Source organism: Amyelois transitella, chromosome 19, assembly GCF_032362555.1.
Source record: "Amyelois transitella isolate CPQ chromosome 19, ilAmyTran1.1, whole genome shotgun sequence".
Lineage (NCBI taxonomy): Eukaryota > Metazoa > Arthropoda > Insecta > Lepidoptera > Pyralidae > Amyelois > Amyelois transitella.
In genome coordinates, this window is record NC_083522.1 from 9443652 (window position 1) to 9465543 (window position 21892).

Here is a 21892-nt window from a genome sequence, read left to right on the forward strand (position 1 = left end):
GAATCCCGGAAAAGAGGCTTATCTATGTTTTGCTTTCAACGGTAATTCATGATGCAAGTAAATAAAATCAATCTACCTATTCCGATCTATGGTAATGACGTGTAGGTATTATTTGATGACCTCTGTGGCGTAGAGGTAGTGCACTTGTCTGCGACACCGGAGGTCCCGGGTTCGAATACTGTCCAGGGCTGATGAGTAACGAGCTTTCTCTGATTGGCCTGGGTGTTTAATGTTTTTTAAAGTAATTATAAGTAATAATTAGTAAGACTGGTGGCTCTGTCTACCCCGCTAGGGATACAGACGTGATTATATGTATGTATGTGTCCTTTTTGTTTTGTTTCTCACATTGAATCGTTAAATCACAGGTATGCATGATTCTATCAGATATAATTGTTATATATTTATTTCTTACGAGTGTTGTTGTCGTTAAGAGCGTCAGTGGTCGAATGGCTAAGGTGGCCGGTGTTAAAATGCGTGATGCGCAGAAAGTCACAGGTTCAAATCCCACCTCGTCCATGTACCAGTGTCTCGTCGACTTCTTGTTTTAAGCGACAGGCTAGAGCAACCTGTCACTATTTGAATCTCAATTCTTTCATTAAGCCAAACAGCTGAACGTGGCCTACTTGTTTCAGACTCTTTAAGACTGTTGTCCCTGTCCACCCCGCAAGGGATATAGACGTGATTATATGTATGTATGTCTATGTATATAAAGATTGCTAGCCCATCGCCTAAAAGAAGAATCCTAAGTTTGTAAGCCTATCCCTTAGTCGCCTTTTACGACATCCATGGGAAAGAGATATGGAGTGGCCCTATTCTTTTTTTGTATTAGTGCCGGGAACCACACGGCACCCGCAAGGGATATAGACGTGATTATATTATGTACATAGGTATATAGAGTGTACTATAATAATGAACAAAAATCAAATTTGAATTTGATATCATCGTAGGACTCTTCGCACCATGTTCCTGAACAACAGGACCCTGACGATGCTGTACCTCCCGAGCTGGACGAACCTGCCGGGCTACCTCGGGGGGGTCTCCGTGGCCTTCATACTGCACCAAGTGCAGGTCACGGGAGTCAAGCTGAACCAGATGAGGGTATTTATATCTATACTTGTATTGTAAAGCTGAAGAGTTTGTTTGTTTGTATATTTGAACGGGCTAATCTGAGGAACTACTGGTTCGAATTGAAAAATTCCGTCAAGCTGAACCAGATGAGGGTATTTATATCTATACTTATATTATAAAGCTGAAGAGTTTGTTTGTTTGTATATTTGAACGGGCTAATCTGAGGAACTACTGGTTCGAATTGAAAAATTCCGTCAAGCTGAACCAGATGAGGGTATTTATATCTATACTTATATTATAAAGCTGAAGAGTTTGTTTGTTTGTATATTTGAACGGGCTAATCTGAGGAACTACTGGTTCGAATTGAAAAATTCCGTCAAGCTGAACCAGATGAGGGTATTTATATCTATACTTATATTATAAAGCTGAAGAGTTTGTTTGTTTGTATATTTGAACGGGCTAATCTGAGGAACTACTGGTTCGAATTGAAAAATTCCGTCAAGCTCAACCAGATGAGGGTATATATATCTATACTTATATTATAAAGCTGAAGAGTTTGTTTGTTTGTTTGTTTGTTTGAACGCGCTAATCTGAGGAACTACTGGTTCGAATTGAAAAATTCCGTCAAGCTCAACCAGATGAGGGTATATATATCTATACTTATATTATAAAGCTGAAGAGTTTGTTTGTTTGTTTGTTTGTTTGAACGCGCTAATCTGAGGAACTACTGGTTCGAATTGAAAAATTCCGTCAAGCTCAACCAGATGAGGGTATTTATATCTATACTTATATTGTAAAGCTGAAGAGTTTGTTTGTTTGTTTGCTTGTTTGAACGCGCTAATCTGAGGAACTACTGGTTCGAATTGAAAAATTCCGTCAAGCTCAACCAGATGAGGGTATTTATATCTATACATACAAATAATCACGTCTATATCCCTTGCGGGGTAGACAGAGCCAACAGTCTTGTAAAGACTGATAGGCCACGTTCAGCTATTTGGCTTTAAGATATGATTGAGATTCAAATAGTGACAGGTTGCTAGCCCATCACTATTTGAATCTCAATTCTATCATTAAGCCAAATAGCTGAACGTGGCCTATCAGCCTTTACAAGACTGTTGGCTCTGTCTACCCCGCAAGGGATATAGACGTGATTATATGTATGTATGTATAGTTTGTTTGTTTGCTTGTTTGTTTGCTTGTTTGTTTGCTTGTTTGTTTGCTTGTTTTTATGTTTGAACGCGTTAATCTCAGGAACTACTGGTTCGAATTTGAAAATTCTTTTTGTGTTGAATTGACCATTTATCGAGGAAGACTTAAGGTTATATAACATCACGCTGCAACTATTAGGAGCGAAGAAATAATGGAAAATGTGTAAAAAACGGGGAAAATTATACATTCTTGAGGATTTCAATGATGCCCAAAATAACTATTCCACGCGGACGAAGTTGCACAGCTAGTAATATATATAAATATACTAGCTGTCCCGGCAAACATTGTTTTGCCATATAAACAATTTTCAAGTAATTTCTAGTTAAACAAAAATGTAAAGGGTTTACAACCATCATCAACCATTATCACTAAGGGAAAATAGATGTTAGATTCGCAGACGTACTCGATATGTTAACAAAGTTTTATGAGAATCGGTCCAGCCGTTTCGGAGGAGTACGGGAATGAACATTTTGACACGAGAATTTTATATATGTATAAGATACGGGAAAAATTACACTGATTGAGTTAGCCTCGAAGTAAGTTCGAAACTTGTGTTACGAGATACTAACTCAACGATACTTTATTTTATAAGAAATACTTATACAGATAAACATCCAAGACCCAGGCCAATCAGAGAAAGTTCGTTTCTCATCATGTCCTGACCGGAATTCGAACCCGGGACCAACGGTGTCACAGACAAGCCTGCGTCACAGATTCCGTCAAATATTGTTATAAGTACTTGTTTTGTATCAAAAGGCTTGTTTTGTATCAAGACCGCTGGCTCTGTCTACACCGCAAGGGATATATACGTGGTAATATACATTTGTTAGTGCCGTGTAGTTCCCGGCACCATTAGAAAAAAGAATAGGACCACTTCATCCCTTTCCCTTGGACGTCGTTAAAGGCGACTAAGGGATAGGCTTATACGAACTTGGGGTTCTTCTTTTAGACGACGGGCTAGTAACCTGTCACTATTTAAATCTCAATTCTATCATAAAGCCAAACAGCTGAACGTGGCCTTTCAGTCTTATCAAGACGGCAAGCTCCGTCTCCACCGCAACGGATATAGACGTGACTGACGGTGAGTATGCTTTCTATAAATTTCCAGTGGTTCAACCTCCTCTTCCACTCGTCGATAACGTTAGCCTCGATCGTGGTGTTTGCGGGATTTGTGTTCCTGACAGACAGACAAGTGCCGTCGTGGTCGGCGGCTGTGTACGCCGCCCTCGACAGGACTCTGGTGGCGAGCTGCTTTGCTCTGTTCATGCTGGGATGCTTCACACATTGCAAATGTATGTCAAATCTATATCTACAAATATTATAGAGCTAAAGAGTTTGTTCGTTTGTTTGTTGATATAATGAATGTGTGCCGTGTGGTTCCCGGCACCAATAAAAAAGAAGAATAGGACCGCTATCAATTCAAGACTGTTGGCTCTGTCTACCCCGCAAGGGATATAGACGTGATTATATTATAGACGGCATTAAGTCCGCCTTTTGTACATTTTTGTTTTTATGCAATAAAGTTTAAATACATAAATAAATTATACTATGTATGTATGTACCACTCAATCTCGTTTCCATCGATGTCGTAAAAGGCAACTAAGGGAAAGGCTTATTAATTATTTGGGTTTCTATTAGGCGACGGACTAGCAACCTGTCACTATTTGAATCTCAATTCTATCATTAAGCCAAATAGCTGAGCTTGGCCTAGCAGTCTTTTCAAGACTGTTGGCTCTGTCTACCCCACAAGGGATATAGACGTGACCATATGTATGTAACATTATTTGTATTTCATTACATTCCAGCCGGTCTCCGCAGCATTTTGGAGTGGCGTGGTTTTCACACGCTGGGCAGACTGTCTTACTGCGTTTTTGTCATACACTTTATGATTCTCCGCCTCACTTTAGCTGGCAACACTCAACTCGGACACGTTTCTATTTACTCTATGGTAAGTCATTTATGATGGTATAATTATGGTCTATTTACTCTATGGTAAGTCCAGTTGATAATGGTTTAATTATAGTTTTTTTCAATTTAGGGTCTATAGCGTCAAGGTAAGGTGCTTGGTCAAAATGCGTGATACGCATAAAGGCACAGGTTTTAATACCAACTTCAAAATGACTATTTTCGTAGTTATATGTACATAAGTTTGAATTCTAACCGATTCTCTTATGGTGAGGGAAATCATCGTGAGGAAACCTGCACATTCAGGCAACTGGATGTGTAACTTTGATCCTATACGGGTTAAGTTCCCCTGCAAAGGTTGCGGAGGTCAGACGGGAGTCGCTTCGTGTAATAACCTGACTCACCCAATCCAGGATCCATGGTCAAAGGCATACCATGGGCTCCTCTCCAGAGTGGTGCGGATGCAACCGGGACTAAAGCCAGGAGGAAGAAGAAGTCTAGTTGATAAGTATTCATCATGGAGTGAAAGGATGCAACCGGGACTAATCGAAATCGATGGATGGATATCGTAAAAGGTGACTAAGGGAAAAGATAATAAACTTTTATTTTTTTTGTCACTATTTGAATTTCAATTCCATCGTAGCTGAAGGTAGCTGCTGTTATTTATTTTTACAATATTTTGGTCACTAATTTGCTAAATGTATTTACTTTTTATTACAGATATCCCTTTTAATAACGGTATCAGTACTGTCATACCTCATCGCCATACCAGTCTGCCTTCTCATTGAGTTACCGGCCATAGAGCTGTGGAAGGCTCTGACCACCTCTGAGAGGCCATCGCCAGTGTCCACGCCTTCTCCAAGACCCTCGTTACCAGCTTTACCCACGTTAAAGCCTATGGACTTATTAGCCCATATCAGGAGACGAAATGAAGTTTAGATTAATATTGGTTACATTATTTTAGTTTTAATCAGTCAATATTAAGTTTAGAAATTCTTCTTTTACTAATTAAGTGTTCGAGTGACAGAGTAAAAGAGTGACCGATTACCTGAGTGAAAGAGTAACTGAGCGACTGAGCAAAAGAGTAACTGAGTCACAGTGACCAATAGCTGTTCGTCTTCTCATCGAACTACCTACAATAGATCTATAGTGAGTTGTGGAAGACTCTGACCACCCCTGAGAGACCATCGCCACCTCCACGTCTTCTCCGAGATCCTCATTACCAGCGTTACCCACGTTAAAGCCTATGGAGTTGTAAGCCGATATTGGAAGACAAAATTAAATTTAAATTAATGTAATTTTGTTTTGATCAGTCAATCACAATACGAAGTAGAAGTCAACTTTTCTTATTGAGTTACTGAAACTGAGTGAATAAGCAATAGGATTAAGGTTTTCTAAGCCTTCCAATCCTTATTTAATATAAAGTGTTGAATAAATAACTTTTCCATTACTTATAAAATGATCGAGTGACTGAGTAAAAGAGTGGCTGAATAACTGAGTGACTGAGCAAATGAGTGATTGAATTACAGTGAGCAATACCTGTTTAATTTCAGTGTTAAGGCGAGTCGTATTTTTTTAAGGAGCTTTAAGTGATGTAAATAAATAGGACGTAGGTGACAGGGAATTAAAATATCGAATTTATAATTTTTTGTTTAATTTACTTAATAAAGTCAGATAATAAATTTAAAAAATTAGTAACGGTATCGTTTTAAGAAGAAATATTTTACAGCTGTATAATATGAACACATTAATATTTTGTTTCTCTCACTCAATATGTTCTCTCTTTCATTCCGTCCTACTGTCATATATATGACTTCTTAAAGCGTTACTGTATTAATATTTAACAATATACTTATTTCTAAGATGAGGACTGAACAATAAATGTTTATAAAACCACTCTTTAAATTTTCATTTTAAATTGCGTCTCAAACAAAATCATAGAAGGCATAAAAATATTAAAAAAAAACAAACATCAATACCCACCGAAATATAGGTAGTTAAATTGAAGTATCATAATCAACTATTTTTTTATCGAAATATTTCTTAAAAAAAATTAACTTTATATACAAATTTTTTAATTATAAAAATCTCAAAATAAAAATTTAAAGTTATTGCCACAAGAAATATAATACTTAAAAATATATTTTTTTTTACTGCTGAATTGTATGTACAACCTATTATGTAAATTTACTGATATTAACAGAAATAAATTATAGAGCTACCTACACAATAAACCTTACCTTACTTTAATAATATTCGCTAAGGAAAATACAATAAAAATGTACATTATACAGCACAAAATGTTGCCGAGTGGATCTCGGCGAAGTCAATTTATATAATCTATAAACCCATAGAGCTGGACATGGCTTTTCGAAGGCTGTTGGCTCTGTCTACCCCGCATGTGATATAGACGTGGTTATGTAAATGTATGTATTTCAGTAATATGAAAAAATGACAATGTTTATCACAAATTATTTATAACTGTAACATTACTTGAACACGTTTATTTGTCAGTTTTCTTCTCCAGCTCAGTGTCGTTCATGTTGATGTCAGTCTCTTGTTTCTCCTTCTTCCCGGCCAGTGCCAGGTGTATGATCTGGGATAGTGGGGACTCCACCATCAGCCAAAATGGCACAGCTGACGTCAACGTGATGCAAATCAAGCCGTAGGCTTCCATGTTCTGGAAGTGAATCGGTTTTACCGTTATGACCATAAATATATTATTTAAGTGCCGTGTGGTTCCCGGCTTCTTAGAATAGGACCACTCAACATCTTTCCCATGGATGTCGTAAAAAGCGACTAAAAGTAAGGCTTATAAACTTTGAATTCTTTTCGGCGATGGGTTAGCAACCTGTCATTATTTCAATCTCGATTCCTTCATTAAGGCATACTTACAGCTTATCACGGCCTTTCAGTCTTGAATAGAGACGAGACTAACAGAGACTGTTAGTTCTGTCTACCTTGCAAAGGATATAATATATAGACGTGATTATATGTTTGTATGTATATTATTGAGTTTTTAGTGGTTATGACACGAAAACCTTGATGCTATCCCAATTATTTTTGTTCTAACTATTGCGTGGTAAGTTTCACTCAACGGTTACATTTTGGGAATGAAATAATTAGTAATTTTAAAAGAAGATAATTATTAAAGAGCGATAGAGATGAAGACATAATATGTTTATTGCAGCAGTACAGTAGGCGTGTGTCTCAGGCCCCAATACGCCAAATAGTGTGCAAAACAAGAAGCCGTGTGGTTCCCAGCAGTGCCGTGTGGTTCCCGGCACCAATACAAAAAAGAATAGGACCACTCCATATCTCTTTCCCATGGATGTCGTAAAAGGCGACTAAGGGATAGGCTTACAAACTTGGAATTCTTTTTTTAGGTGATGGGCTAGCAACCTGTTACTTTTTGGATCTCAATTCTATCATTAAGCCAAATAGCTGAACGTGGCCGATCAGTCTTCATGATCTGTTGGCTCTGTCTACCCCACAAGGGATAAAGACGTGACCATATGTATGTATGTATGTACACAAATTCCTTAGATTCCATCTTGGCGATGAACCAAAAACAGGTAACTGGCCCAAAAAAATTTAAAAAAAATTCAGTACTTACGATTTGCAGAAAGGACACGCGCGTGAGCGTCGACTTCTGTCCTCCCAACGTCCTGATATGCATTATATGGATGAGGTAGGCGCAGTACGAGAGACGGGCTAGACTGGTCCACCCAGACCACTCCAGGATACCTCGGTACAAGTCTGAAATTTACCAATAGATGTTTGGATTGGACGAAATGGAATTTTCGAATATTCCGTAAAATCATATCAGTAATCTTTCTTTTTTTTTTTTTTCTTTTTTTTTTATTTTTTTTTATTTTATTAATACATACATATGGTCACGTCTATATCTCTTGCGGGGTAGACGGAGCCAACAGTCTTGAAAAGACTGAATGGCCACGTTCAGCTATTTGGCTTAATCGCCTAAAGGATGGATTTTTTTGTGCCGTGTGGTTCCCGGCACCAATAAAAAAGTATAGGACCGCTCCATCGCTTTCCCATGGATGACGTAAAAGGCGACTAAGGGATAGGCTTACAAACTTGGGTTTCTTTTTTAGGCGATGGGCTAGCAACCTATCACTATTTGAATCTCAATTCCATCATTAAGCCAAATAGCTGAACGTGGCCATTCAGTCTTTTCGAGACTGGTGGCTCTGTCTACCCCGCAAGGGATATAGACGTGACCATGTGTGTGTATGTGCTAATTATTAAGGTGCTACTGACTTTCAACCTTCAGCACGCAGCCCATGATCATCAACACGATGCACATTCCGAAGGTGATCTTCACCAGGGTCGCGTAGACCGCGCGCACCAGCGCGGGCGGCGGCGGCCGGTCCAGGTAGAACACCGCGCCCACGCCCAGGACTGTCAGCATGGCGGGGAATACCAGCCACATGCCGTACCGGTATTTCTGGGAATATATCGTGGCGTTATCGTCTCTGCCTACCCCTCCGGGAAAGAGGCGTGATTTTATTCATGTATGTATGTATATCGTGGCGTTGACATTGAAATTGACAATGTCATTGTCATTGATATTGCTGCTACTGCTATTGGTATTAATATTGACATTGCACTAATATTAAAAAACTAATAGGACCACTCCGTCTCATTTCCCATGGATGTCGTAAGAGGCGACTAAGGGAGGTTCATAAGCCTATGAACTTGGGATTCTTATTTTAGCCGATGGGTTATCAACCTGTCACTATTTGAATATCAATTCTATCTGAAAACCAAATAGCTGGACGTGGCCTATCAGTCTCTTCAAGATTGTTAGCTCTGTCTACCACGCACGGGATATAGACATGATTATATATATGTAAACAGACAGAGATAGTACAAAGGCTGACTTATCACTAATGCAATCTCTTCCAGTCAACCTTTGGGTGGGAGGAAACCAAACAGTCGGCGTTGGCGCAGAGCAAAATAAATATTTAAACATGTACACAGAACATAAGTAAGTAAGGTTACACTTGCAACTCACCTTCATACTACCATCGTCTATATTTTTCTTCCGCCAACTGTACACGATCCAGCCGGTGATGAGACCGAGTGCAAAGTTGATGATGTTGGTGTGACCTCGCTTGTATACGTTGTTGAAGGTGGGATCCGTTACGAAGAACGTTGCCATGATGCTGTTGAATAAGATGAGAAAGAAAGAATGAAAAATCGTTTATTTGGTACATTAACAAAATATAAATTGGAAAGGGTCAGGTCAAAAGTACCCGAAACCGCCGAGCCTGCATGAAGAGAGTTATGAATGTCGATGAAGCGAAGGAAATATACAGAGATCGTTGCAAGTGGAATGAGGTAGTCTCTGCCTACCCCTCCGGGAAAGAGGCGTGATTTTATGTATGTAAATTGGAATTAGTGAATTGTATGAATTTGCTTAACTTTTACCTAAAATCATCGTAATGAGGTGCCGAATTACAACCGGATCCATCCGGGTTCAACTCGGGCCTTTAAATCACGATAACTTTATTTTTTACATTGCTATCATTGAAACTCATTTCTATACTAATATCATAGAGACAATCGGGTTCAACTCGGGCCTTAAAATCACGATAACTTTATTTTTTACATTGCTATCATTGAAACTCATTTCTATACTAATATCATAAAGCTGAAGAGTTTGTTTGTTTGAACGCGCTAATCTCAGGAACTTTTGGTTCGAATTGAAAAATTCTTTTTGCGTTGAATAGACCATTTATCGAGGAAGGCTTTAGGCTATATAACATCACGCTGCAACTATAAGGAGCACAAAGAAATAATGGAATATGTGAAAAAAACTTCAATGATGCCCAAAATAATTATACCACGCGGACGAAGTTGCGGGCACAGCTACTCTATTACTTATAATACCTACCTCTATTACTTATAATACGATCGTGGCAAGTGGAAAGAGGTAGTCTCTGCCTACCCCTCCGGGAAAGAGGCGTGATTTTATGTATGTATGTATGTAGATATGTATAATATGTACCTACCTTGGAGAAACAAGAAGTACAGCATCAAGGTTTTGGAAGTAAGTGTGGAGGAACGGCGTCATCAGTCCCACGGCGAGGAGGCAGCCAAGTGCGATCTTCCTGACCCTGACGCTCTGGAAGACGTCCAGGAGGACCAACCCGAGGACGTGGAGCTGCATGTCACAGGCTATGTACCTGATGAAGGAGGCAATGTACATACATACATACATATAATAAGTTACATACATCATGTCTTTATTTCATTAAGAAGAAGACGGAGTGAATAGTCACAAAATGTGTAAATAATCACGTCTATATCCCTTGCGGGGTAGACAGAGCCAACAGTCTTGAAAAAGACTGATAGGCCACGTTCAGCTGTTCGGCTTAATGATGGAATTGAGATTCAAATAGTGACAGGTCGCTAGCTCATCGCCTCAAAGACGAACCCAAGTTTATAAGAATATCCCTTACTCGCCTTTTACGACATCCATGCGAACAAGACGGAGAGGTGCTACTCTTTTTTTTATTGGTACTGGAAACCACACGGCACTGTCATTGTGCAGTGCAGGAGGCAATGTCATCCATACATATAATAAAACTGTAACTGAAGTTTGTCTGTACATTGAAGATATTTAAGAAAAAAAAATTAAAAGGGGTCTTTTTATTATTATTAAACGGTTTTATTTAGCTCACCCCGTTTGTTTTATTTATTCTTGGGTCAAATTTAGTAATTCAAATTTCACCCTCTTCCTGTCAACCGATTAATCTGAAATTTTGTATACACTTTGGATTTTGGTGACAATATAATTATGTTTATTCATTATCATTATAAATTTAAGATGGCCGCCGTTACAAAATGGCGGATAATTTAGGTTTCATTAATCCCATCAACATGGGTATCAAATGAAAGGTCTCAACAAGCAGAATACAATTTACTATTCAAAATTAAAATCTAAGCAGTGGGATAAAATGTAGCCTATGTTACTCCTGAAGGTTAAGTCTATCCCTGTGCCAAATTTCATTCAAATCGGTCCAGTAGTTTTTGAGTTTATTCGTTACAAAAACAAAAAACTAGAAAATAAAAATAGGTAAAAAAACTTTTTAAGTTAAACGGTTTTATGTTAAACATACATTGCAATGTTTAATATAAATGTACTAAAAACCAAAAAATAATAAAATAGATACAGTCGTGGGAATTATAAACATATGCATAGACTAGACTAAAATAAAACCTAAATGTATGTGATACATGTTATATTATGAAATGTAGCATCGTTGAGTAAGTATCTCGTAACACAAGTCTCGAACTTACTTCGAGGCTAACTCAATCAGTGTAATTTGTCCCGTATATACATATATTTATATTTATTAATTATCGCCGGAATGAAGAAGGAGAACATTAAACATACCATGTCTGCGGCATGCATTGCGAGTCATCTTTGTAGTTGTTGATGTACATCAGATTGTAATACCAGTCCCGCCGGCAGTCTTCCACCTCCACGTCGGCTACTCTCTATTTGAAAACAAAAAAGAATAATCTAAAACACACACACACGTAATCACGTCTATATCCCTTGCGGGGTAGACAGAGCCAACAGTCTTGAAGAGACTGATAGGCCACGTTCAGCTGTTCGGCTTTATGGTGGAAATGAGATTCAAATAGTGACAGGTTGTAGTTATAATTATAATAAGTTATGTGACGTCAATAAGTGATACCTTGTATCCAATTCCGAAAATAAATCTATTCTATTCTATTCTGTTGCTAGCCCATCGCCTAGAAAAGAATCCCAAGTTTGTAAGCCTATCCCTTAGTCGCCTTTTACGACATCCATGGGAAAGAGATGGAGTGGTCCTATTCTTTTTTATATTGGTGCCGGGAACCACACGGCACCTACAATATGAACCTACCGTCCAAAATGGTCCAGTTCCACCAAAACGCATCCATGTACATGTAAAAGCTAAAATCACTGCGTAAGACGGCGTGAGTCTGCAACAAGAATACACAAACATACATATAATCACTTCTATATCCCTTGCGGGTTAGACAGAGCCAACAGTCTTAAAAAGACTGATAGGCCACAGGTTCAGCTATTTGGCTTAATGATATAATTGAGATTCAAATAGTGACAGGTTGCTAGCCCACCGCTTAAAAAAAAATCTCAAGTTTGTAAGCCTATCCCTTATACGCCTTTTACGACATCCATGGGAAAGAGATTGAGTGGTCCTTCTCTTTTTTGAATTGGTGCCGGGAACCACACGGCAATGTCGGGAACCACACGGCAATGTCGGGAACCACACGGCAATGCCGGGAACCACACGGCAATACGCATACACATATCAGGTCGAATACACATATCAGGTCTTAATCCTTTACAGAGTAGACAGTACTATATGTCTCAAGACTTAGATGTCCCGACTGATGTACCAAAAACAAATTATAAAAGTTTATATCTTCCGACTATTGTAAGTTATTCCTTAGACATTTTAAAGAAAGTAATAAAGCGCCGTGTGGTTTCTGAAACCAATAAAAAAAAGAAGTGGACCACACCATCTCTTTCATCCATGGAGTCCTAAAAAGCGACTACGAAATAGGCTTATAAACTTGGGAACCTGTTACATTTGAAATTCAATTGTATCATTAAGCCAAACAGCTGAACGTAACCTATCAGTCTTTTCAAGACTGTTGGCTCTGCCTACCCCGCAGGGGATATAGACGTGATTATATATATATATATATATATACATATATTAACAAATAACTAAATCCATCCACCACTAACCTCAACCATCTTGATACGATCGCCTTGGGTACCATTTTCCACGTGATCTGATGGTGTTCGGAATAAGACAATATCTTCGTCATCATGAAAAAGCCCGACATCACGAAGAAGGTCTGCACGATCAGGGTTCCATTGAAGAAGATCTGGTAGCCCAGGTTGTCGTACATCTGAATTAAAAAAAAAATCTGAATTTGTGTCCCTAAAGAGTTAGTATCTCAAAACACAAGACTTTAATTTCTTTGTGACTAAAAAATTATAAATAATATACGGGAAATTGCGTCTATATCCCTTGCGGGGTAGACAAAGCCAACAGTCTTAAAAAGACTAATAGGCCACGTTCAGCTGCTTGGATTAATGATAGAATTGAGATTCAAATAGTGACAAGCCTGTCGCCTTAAAGAAGAATCCCAAGTTTATAAGCCTATCCCTTAATCGCCTTTTACGACATACATGGGAAAGAGATGGTGAGAGAAATGGAGTGATCCTATTCTTTTCCTATTGGTGCCGGGAACCACACGGCAATGTGATATTTGAAGAAGATAAATTCAGTAGATAACCCGCGAGTCAGTTACAAATAAACTCAATTTACGATGTTGAATTTAATGATACGATTTCTTACTTGTTCAAACTCCAGTTCGTTGACAGCTGTCACTGCTGACGGTAGAAAAGCGTGGCCCAATATTACAAACATCATTGTAAGTGTTCTGAAACAAGTCATCGAATAATTAAATAAAATAAAAAGCAACATTACTGATCGAGTTATGCCTATTTCTTGTAATTCAAGGGAAATTCGAAGACGCACATGTTCTTCATCATGAGCATTTGGTGATGTCGCGCACACAATTAAATTCTACGGGATCTGATCTGTAAATATATATTTTACGCTACCTTGGCATATTTGGAATAGAACTTAATCTTAATCATTATTTCTAACCAGTCATTAGGCGAAAAAAAGATTAATTTACATTTCACCAAATTTAGACCAAAGGTTCAAAAGTTATCGCGTTACAAACATACATACAAAACTGTAAAATGCATGCTGGGTAAATAAGTAGTACAGGTATATAAATGTAATGTACCAAGTTAGGTTTTTTTTTGTTTGTTACAAAAAAAAAGATATATAATATACATAGTTCCTGGAGTTAAAAAATATGTACAATTTTCATTATTTTGCGGACTTATCGCACTTTTCATTATTTTGCGGGTTCTAACCTCCTGGCGTAATCTACTCCTAGTTTCTATGTATATAAATATTTTTAGTTGACTGCATACAAAGATATAGTCGCATCTATATCCCCTGCGGAGTAGACAGAACCAATAGTCTTGAAAAGACTTAAGGCCACGTGTATGGCTAAATGATGGAATTGAGATTCAAATAGTGACAGGTTGCTAGCCCATCGTCTACAAGAAGAATCTCAAATTTATTATCCCATCCCTTAGTTGACTGGTTATTACCTCAAACCGCTGAGCGCTCTGAATCTAGCCACTTCAGGGTCTGGATTCGCGGGTTTCACCAGCTTCTCCCAGTTGTGGCTAATGGAGAAACACAGCAGAAGATTGTTGGCTGAAATCAATAAACAGTTACAATAATTATTACTCCGTCCGTAGTACAAGTTTATCATATTATTTATTAACATTGCCTAAAATAGTACATTTATTGTTTATTTTGATAGTACGTGTACAATTTAGATTTAAATAAATAAACACGTTTTTACCCCTAGTCGTGTAGATACGGTCAATTTGATAGAAGTTTTTTGAGAAAGGTATAATATATATATTACATATAATCACGTTTATATCCCTTCCGGGGTAAATAGAACCAACAGTCTTGAAAATACTGATAGGTAACATATAAAGTGACAGGTTGCTAGCACGTCGCCTAAAAGAAGAATCCCAAGTTACAGTAGTTAGACGGAATAAGGGACTACAAGCCTATCTCTTAGTAGTCCCTTATTCCCTCATTGCTGCCGTGTGGTTCCCGGCACCAACATAAAAATGCCGCTTTTGCATATAACCAAGGGAAAGGTTTACCTACATTGAATATAATATATATATTCAAATTTTAATATTGCATAAATTTTTGATTGCTAAACAATGTGTTCTAGAAAGGGCTCAATATCCAAACGTATTAAAAATTAACATAAGGGCAGATTTCCCAACTAACTAGTAAGGTAAACAACTTTTAACAGTTGTTTACGGTGACAAAATTTAAGTACTTGCCGTAACGTTTCATAATAATTGAAATAAATCATTTAACGGGCTCACTATGGTATTAATCAAATGCGTACGGTCAAGTTTGAGCTAAACGTATTTAACATCTGTCACAAACATGTGAATAAATGTAAATATTTACCTCGTTTATTTTTAGAGTTGCAATAGAATCCAAACAGGCTTCCGATAAGGTTAAGCATCAGTATTATCACGAAAATAGCAGCTACCATTATATCTGCAGCGTCTACGTGTTTAGTGTCACCATATTTTTCACATGAAATTATCTTTGTCACTTTGGACTTTAATTGGTACTCATTCCATAGAGTTTTGTTTAGGCACGCCTCAAGGGTGTTTGTTAGGTCCGTTTGGTTTGCGTTGTAGAGCTCTGGACATGTTTTGGTGACGCAGATACCGTAGAATAGTCTCGTCCGATTGAAATGTGTCACGACATGTTCGGAGTATTCCTGTAAAAAGGTATTTCATATTTATTGACATACATGAATTACGGGTAAGATTCCCCTTCAAAGGTTGCGGAGGTCAGACGGGAGTCGCTTCGTGTAAAAACCTAAATAATAAGAAATTTCTCATAGCGACAAGTTTAAGTTCTATATTCTGTATTTTTATATTCTGTAATGACATTCATTTATCGTCATTGTTTTAAAGTATGGTCATAAAATCATCATGAATTGCTGGTGAACATGACGTAATGTTATAGTTTTGACCCCCACGGAAAAACCTTTGCAATCATTGCAATCTTGTTTGTTTGTAAGTGCTGCAATTCACATTCATACATACATACATACATATAATCACGTCTATATCTCTTGTGGGGTAGACAGAGCCAACAGTCTTGTAAAATAGGTCACGTTCAGCTATTTGGCTTTAAGATAGAATTGAGATTCAAATAGTGACAGGTTGCTAGCCCATTGCTAAAAAAAGAATCCCAAGTTTGTAAGCCTATCACTTAGTTGTCTTTTACGACATCCATGGGAAAGAGATGGAGTGGTCCTATTATTTTTTGTATTGGTGCCGGGAACCACACGGCATAAAAGGCAAGTAAAGGAAAGCCTAATAAGCTTTCATTTACTCGCCTCTTAAGACATCTATAGGTAAGATATGGTGCTAATCTATTATAAAACACTACCGACCCGCCCCGGCTTCGCACGGGTTCAAAATTATAAATTTTATTTATACATAAAAACCTTACTCTTGAATCACTCTACCTGTTACAAAAAACCGCATCTAAATCCGTTGCGTAATTTTAAAGATTTAAACATACAGACTAAAATAGCGACTTTGTTTTATACCATGTAGGTAGTGATAGTGATGAAGTGATTTACCTTCATCATGTCATACAGCTGACTCGGCCCGTCAGTCACGACAGCCAGCTCGGCCGAGCAGTACAAGGCGCCAGGTCGTGACATGCAGAGCTCGTACGGGTCCAGATGGGTCACCGGCGGCATGCGGTAGTACTCCGATGCTGTGAGATGTGATGACTTCAGATTTGGTTTAGATATGAGAGTTTTTGGAGAGTAGTGTGGGAGAGTCGGTGGTCGAATCGGTAAGGTGCCCCGTTAAAAGGCGTGATGCGCAGAGAGGCACAGGTTCAAATCCAACCTCGGCCATGTACCAATGACTCTTTTCAAAGTTATGTACATTAGTTTGAATACTAACCGATTCTCTTACGGTGAGGGAAAATATCGTGAGTAAATCTGCACATTCAGGCAACTGGACGTTATAACCCTTGATCGATCCAATACGGGTAAGGTTTACCTACAAAGGTTTGCGGAGGTAAGACGGGAGTCGTTTTCTGTAAAATCCTGACTCACCCAATCCAGGATCCATGGTCCAAGGCATACTCCGGGCTCCTCTCCAGAGTGGTGAAGATGCAACCGAGACTAACGCCAGAAGGAAGGGGTTTTGGGAGAGTAGAATAAAAATACTGACGGACATTCAAAAATTCAATACCTATGTACATTGAATCATTAATGAGAAAGGAAGACTGAACGATCCTCTTTTCATTAAAATGTTTCCTACGGTTTCCAATCTCATTCTTAACAATTGTCTTAAACAATTTTTAATCAAGTTAGGAAGTTGATTCCGATATCATGAAAAAAGTCTCAAAAAATAAAATCTAAATAAAATATATTTGTGCACTGTGGTTCCCGGCACCAATACAAAAAAGAATAGAATCACTCCATCTCTTTCTCATGGATGTCGTAAAAACTACCAAGGGCTAATAAAGTTGGGATTCGTCTTTTAGGCGACGGGCGAGCAACCTGTCACTATTTGAATCTCAATTCTATCATTAAGCCAAACAGCTGAACGTGGCCTATCAGTTTTTTTCAAGACTGTTGTACACGTGTTTGTATGTATGTATAATATTTTGCTCAGGTGTTTGATGAAGTCTCCTCGTTTAAGAAAACGTATAATAAACCTACAAAGATTACCGATGCTTGTTCATTCTTACCCCATAACACAAAAGATGTTAGTCTTTTATTTTGAGGCTCAATCTAAAATAAATAAATATGTACAGTTAAACTTAAGGTTAAAGTTGAACGTATCTTGATCAAATTAAGGACGTCCTGGTAAAGGGTCAGGTCAAAAGTACCCGAAACCGCCGAGCTTGCATGAAGAGAGTTATGAATGTGGATGAAGCGAAGGAAGTATGCAGAGATCGTGGCAAGTGGAAAGAGATAGTCTCTGCCTACCCCTCCGGGAAAGAGGCGTGATTTTATGTATGTATGTATGTACAGTTAAATTACAATTTTTTTGTCTTATAATATGTTAAATTACAATGTCTTACTGTTTATGTTTATATATATTTTACACGACCTCCTACACGAGACTAACATAACGAGGTTTATGTAAAAAATATAACGTCCTTACTTTAATTGTTTATCTGTTTGCATTACACAATGGCCGAAACATCTTCATGTCATTGCCAGTTAACTATATCTTTATCCGATACTTTTTACACATGCATGTTTGTCTGTACCAAGGTGAGACGGATTCTCAGAAACTTTGCCGTTTGAAATATAACATCCCAAAATAGAGGAAAGTTACCAGAGAAAGATATTTCTCAAGGTGGCAGGTAATTTGACCACCCATTTAAATATTGAAATCCATCTATACAATACTATAAAAGCAAAAGTATGTTGGTCTGTATCGCTTTTCTGCTTAAACAGTTAAATCGGTTTTTTGAAGTAACGATACGAGGTTAAACATAGGTTATACCTCCTCTGGAAAATCCCACGGGAGCCAATCTAGGGTAACAGATTATTCTAATTTACTTCCTCCTGGCTTTAGTCCCGGTTGCATCCTCACCACTCTGGAGAGGAGCCCGGGGTATGCTTTTGATCCTGGATTGGCTGAGTCAGGTTTTTATGCGAAGCGACTCCCGTCTGACCTCCGCAACCATTGGTTACACATCCAGTTCCCTGAATGTGCAGGTTTCCTTACGATATTTTTCCTCACTGTATTCTAATTCTAATGCTGAATAAATAAAAATAATGAAATTGGATCTGCTTTCTGCTATTAGATATTTGTTTAAAAAGGTATATTTTAATTTGTATTGCATTAATTTTCTCTTAGTGTACTTCTAAACATACATAGTATAATCACGTCTATATCCCTTGCGGGATAGACAAAGCCAAAAGTCTTGAATAGACTAAAAGACCACATTCGGCTGTTTGGCTAAATGATAGAATTGAGATTCAAATAAGTAGTGACAGGTTGCTAGCGCCCATCGCCTAAAAGAAGAATACCAATTTTATAAGCCTATTTACGACATCCATTCTTTTTTTATTGGTGCAGGGAACCACACGGCCTGTAAACCATATAAGAAATCTTATTACACGCGAAATTTCAAATTTCTAGACCCAGCTGAACCAGGTCTAGATCTGGGCTATGCGTCAGTATGTCATCAGTGTCACGTATTAAATACTCGGCAGTTTTTTCAAGTTAACATGCATTTTGCAATTATGTGTAATGCAAGTGCAAGTACGTCAACAAAAATGGTTTCTATTACTTGGCCTACATTCTGGTCATTGCCTATTTTTTTTATTAATAAACGATAGAATTATATTTTGATTATTATAATGAGTGTTTGGCATAATAATGCTAAGTTAGAACCAACATAAAATTCGAAATGTCAGGAAAAACGATATACATACATATAGTCGCATCTATATCCCTTGTTTTCAAGACTGTTGGCTCTGTCTACCCCAGGCAGAGACAACAGTCTTGAAAACACTGAAAAGCCACATTCAGCTGTATGCCTTATTGATGGAATTGAGATTCAAATAGTGACAGGTTGCTAGCCCATCACCTAAAGAAAGAATCCCAAGTTAATAACCATGAATTAGATATTTAGGAAAAATATATGTAAGAAATGAAATATTGATGATAGATGTTCCTTAGTGAAAACAACTGAAAAAAAAATAACAAAAAAATATAATACCATTGAGCCGATATATGACACCAGCGCTTCTTTCAAAAATTAACAACAAAACAAAACCACATATAAACTTCATTTTGAATTAATTTCACTTCATAGTACACCGGAATTAATTAATACTTAATAATTATAAGTTAATCATCGCTGGGAGATTTCGGCGTCTGCGCACGAGTGCGACGATACTCAATTTGATAATGTACCTAGTGTGAACTTTCAAACGACACTTTGGTTTGATGCGTGCATTTTAATCTATACTAATATTATAAAGCTGAAGAGTTTGTTTGTTTGTTTGTTGGTTTGATCGAGCTAATCTCAAGAACTACTGGTTCGAATTGAAAAATTCTTTTTGCGTTGAATAGACCATTTATCGAGGAAGGCTTTAGGCTATATAATATCACGCTGCAACTATAAGAAGCGAAGTAATAATGGAATATGTGAAAAAACGGGGAAAATTATTCACCCTTAAGGGCTTCAATGATTCTCAAAATAACTATTTTAAGCGGACGAAGTCGCGGGCACAGCTAGTTTGTTATAAAGGTGTGCGCCGACGAGAGCGACTAAGAGTTGCTGCTGACTCACAGTATGCTTTTTCTTCTCTTTTTTTACCAGAAAAGTTAACAAAGCAGGTACATTGCCACGGGGGAATTTAAGAAATTTTAATAATTTTATTTAGTTGTTTTTTATTATTTTAAGTAAAACGTAACTTTTATTATTATTTATTTAAATACTTAAAATAATAAATTAAAATCTGATTTTCTTGATATTGCATTTTGAACCTTAAAACATTTCCAGTTTAATTCAGTCACAGCCTGTGTAACAATATATTTGTGTTAAAATAACACTTAACCTTAAAATTACCTATTAAATCAGTGGAGTTCAATTATTTCTTAGAAAACTTGAACTTTTCTTGCATTGCGGTGTCATTATTATACTAATGTCAATAATTATATTCTTTGTCATGTTAATGTACAAGAAACAACAATGTTAAAGTCTAATTAAGTCTTCGTCTATTTGTATATCTTTACATACATACATATAATCTCGTCCATATCCCTTGCGGGGTAGACAGAGCCAACAGTCTTAAAAAGACTGATAGGCCACGTTTAGCTGTTTGGCTTAATGATAGAATTGAGATTCAAATAGTGACAGGTTGCCAGTCTGTCGCCTAAAAGAAGAATCCCAAGTTTATAAGCCTATCCCTCAGTCGCCTTTACGAAATCCATGGGAATTCTTTTTTGTATTGGTGCCAAAAACCACACGGCATCACGGCCACAAAAAAGAATAGGGCCACTACATCACTTTCCCATGGAAGTCGTAAAAGGCGACTAAGGGATAGGCTTACAAGCTAGCGATTCTTTTTTAGGCGATGGGTTAGCAACCTGTCACTGTTTGAATTTCAATTCTATCATCAAGCCAAAAAGTTGAACGAAGCCTATCAGTCTTTTCAAGACTGTTGGCTCTGTCTACCCCGCAAGGGATATAGACGTCACTATATGTATGTATGTCTACGTCAAAAGTGAACCACATCACATGGTTAATTACGAAATTAATTACAAAACTTGACGCCAACATTGAGGTACGAGCTAAGGTCGTGTCAACATACAAATACCTATACGATATACATACATACATGAATAGATATGGTTACGTCTGTATCCCTTGTGGGGTAGACAGAGCCAACAGTCTTGAAAAGACTGATAGGCCACGCTCAGTTATTTGGCTTAATGATAGAATTGCCGTGTGGTTCCCGGCACCAATACAAAAAAGAATAGGACCACTCCATCTCTTTCCCATGGATGTCGTAAAAGGCGACTAAGGGATAGGCTTACAAACTTGGGATTCTTTTTTAGGCGATGGGCTAGCAACCTGTCACTAGTTGAATCTCAATTCTATCGTTAAGCCAAATAGCTGAACGTGGCCATTCAGTCTTTTCAAGACTGTTGGCTCTGTCTACCCCGCAAGGGATATAGACGTGACGGTATGTATGTATGTATGTATGTATTCTATCATTCTATCACCTATATGAACAGTAGGGTTGAAAAAAGCGGGAAATTTTCCGGATTTTTTCAAATTCCCTCGTTTTTATACAAGTTTTTTACGAAAGTTTCAAGAAATATAAGAATGAAATATTTCATGTTTTTTATTTATAAAACAGAAAAATATGAAAGAAACGGAAAAATACGATAGGAAAAGTATTGATTTCCTTACAATATGCATCATTGTTGTAAAAATTGGTAATTATA

At 37.6% G+C, this 21892-nt stretch overlaps 2 protein-coding genes across 2 annotated transcripts in view; one reads left to right on the forward strand and one right to left on the reverse strand.

Moving 5' to 3' along the window:
* Nucleotides 1-6047, forward strand: part of LOC106136431 (nose resistant to fluoxetine protein 6-like) — a 22037-nt gene extending 15990 nt beyond the window's left edge. Inside the window, exons 10-13 of the mRNA XM_060949693.1 lie at nucleotides 948-1098; nucleotides 3386-3569; nucleotides 4083-4225; nucleotides 4903-6047. Coding sequence (XP_060805676.1) covers nucleotides 948-1098; nucleotides 3386-3569; nucleotides 4083-4225; nucleotides 4903-5121 — 697 coding nt within the window. The 3' untranslated portion in view covers nucleotides 5122-6047. The remainder of the gene's footprint in view (nucleotides 1-947; nucleotides 1099-3385; nucleotides 3570-4082; nucleotides 4226-4902) is intronic.
* LOC106136422 (nose resistant to fluoxetine protein 6) lies at nucleotides 6022-20063 on the reverse strand. The gene is made up of 13 exons (XM_060949694.1): nucleotides 19653-20063; nucleotides 16531-16670; nucleotides 15333-15654; nucleotides 14435-14543; nucleotides 13599-13683; nucleotides 12980-13146; nucleotides 12108-12186; nucleotides 11609-11712; nucleotides 10221-10394; nucleotides 9221-9371; nucleotides 8464-8650; nucleotides 7799-7941; nucleotides 6022-6862 (listed from the first exon to the last, which is right to left on the reverse strand). The coding sequence occupies exons 1-13, from the start codon at nucleotides 19723-19725 to the stop codon at nucleotides 6686-6688; spliced, it is 1911 nt and encodes a 636-aa protein (XP_060805677.1). The 5' UTR covers nucleotides 19726-20063; the 3' UTR covers nucleotides 6022-6685.
* Nucleotides 20064-21892: the final 1829 nt, after the last annotated feature.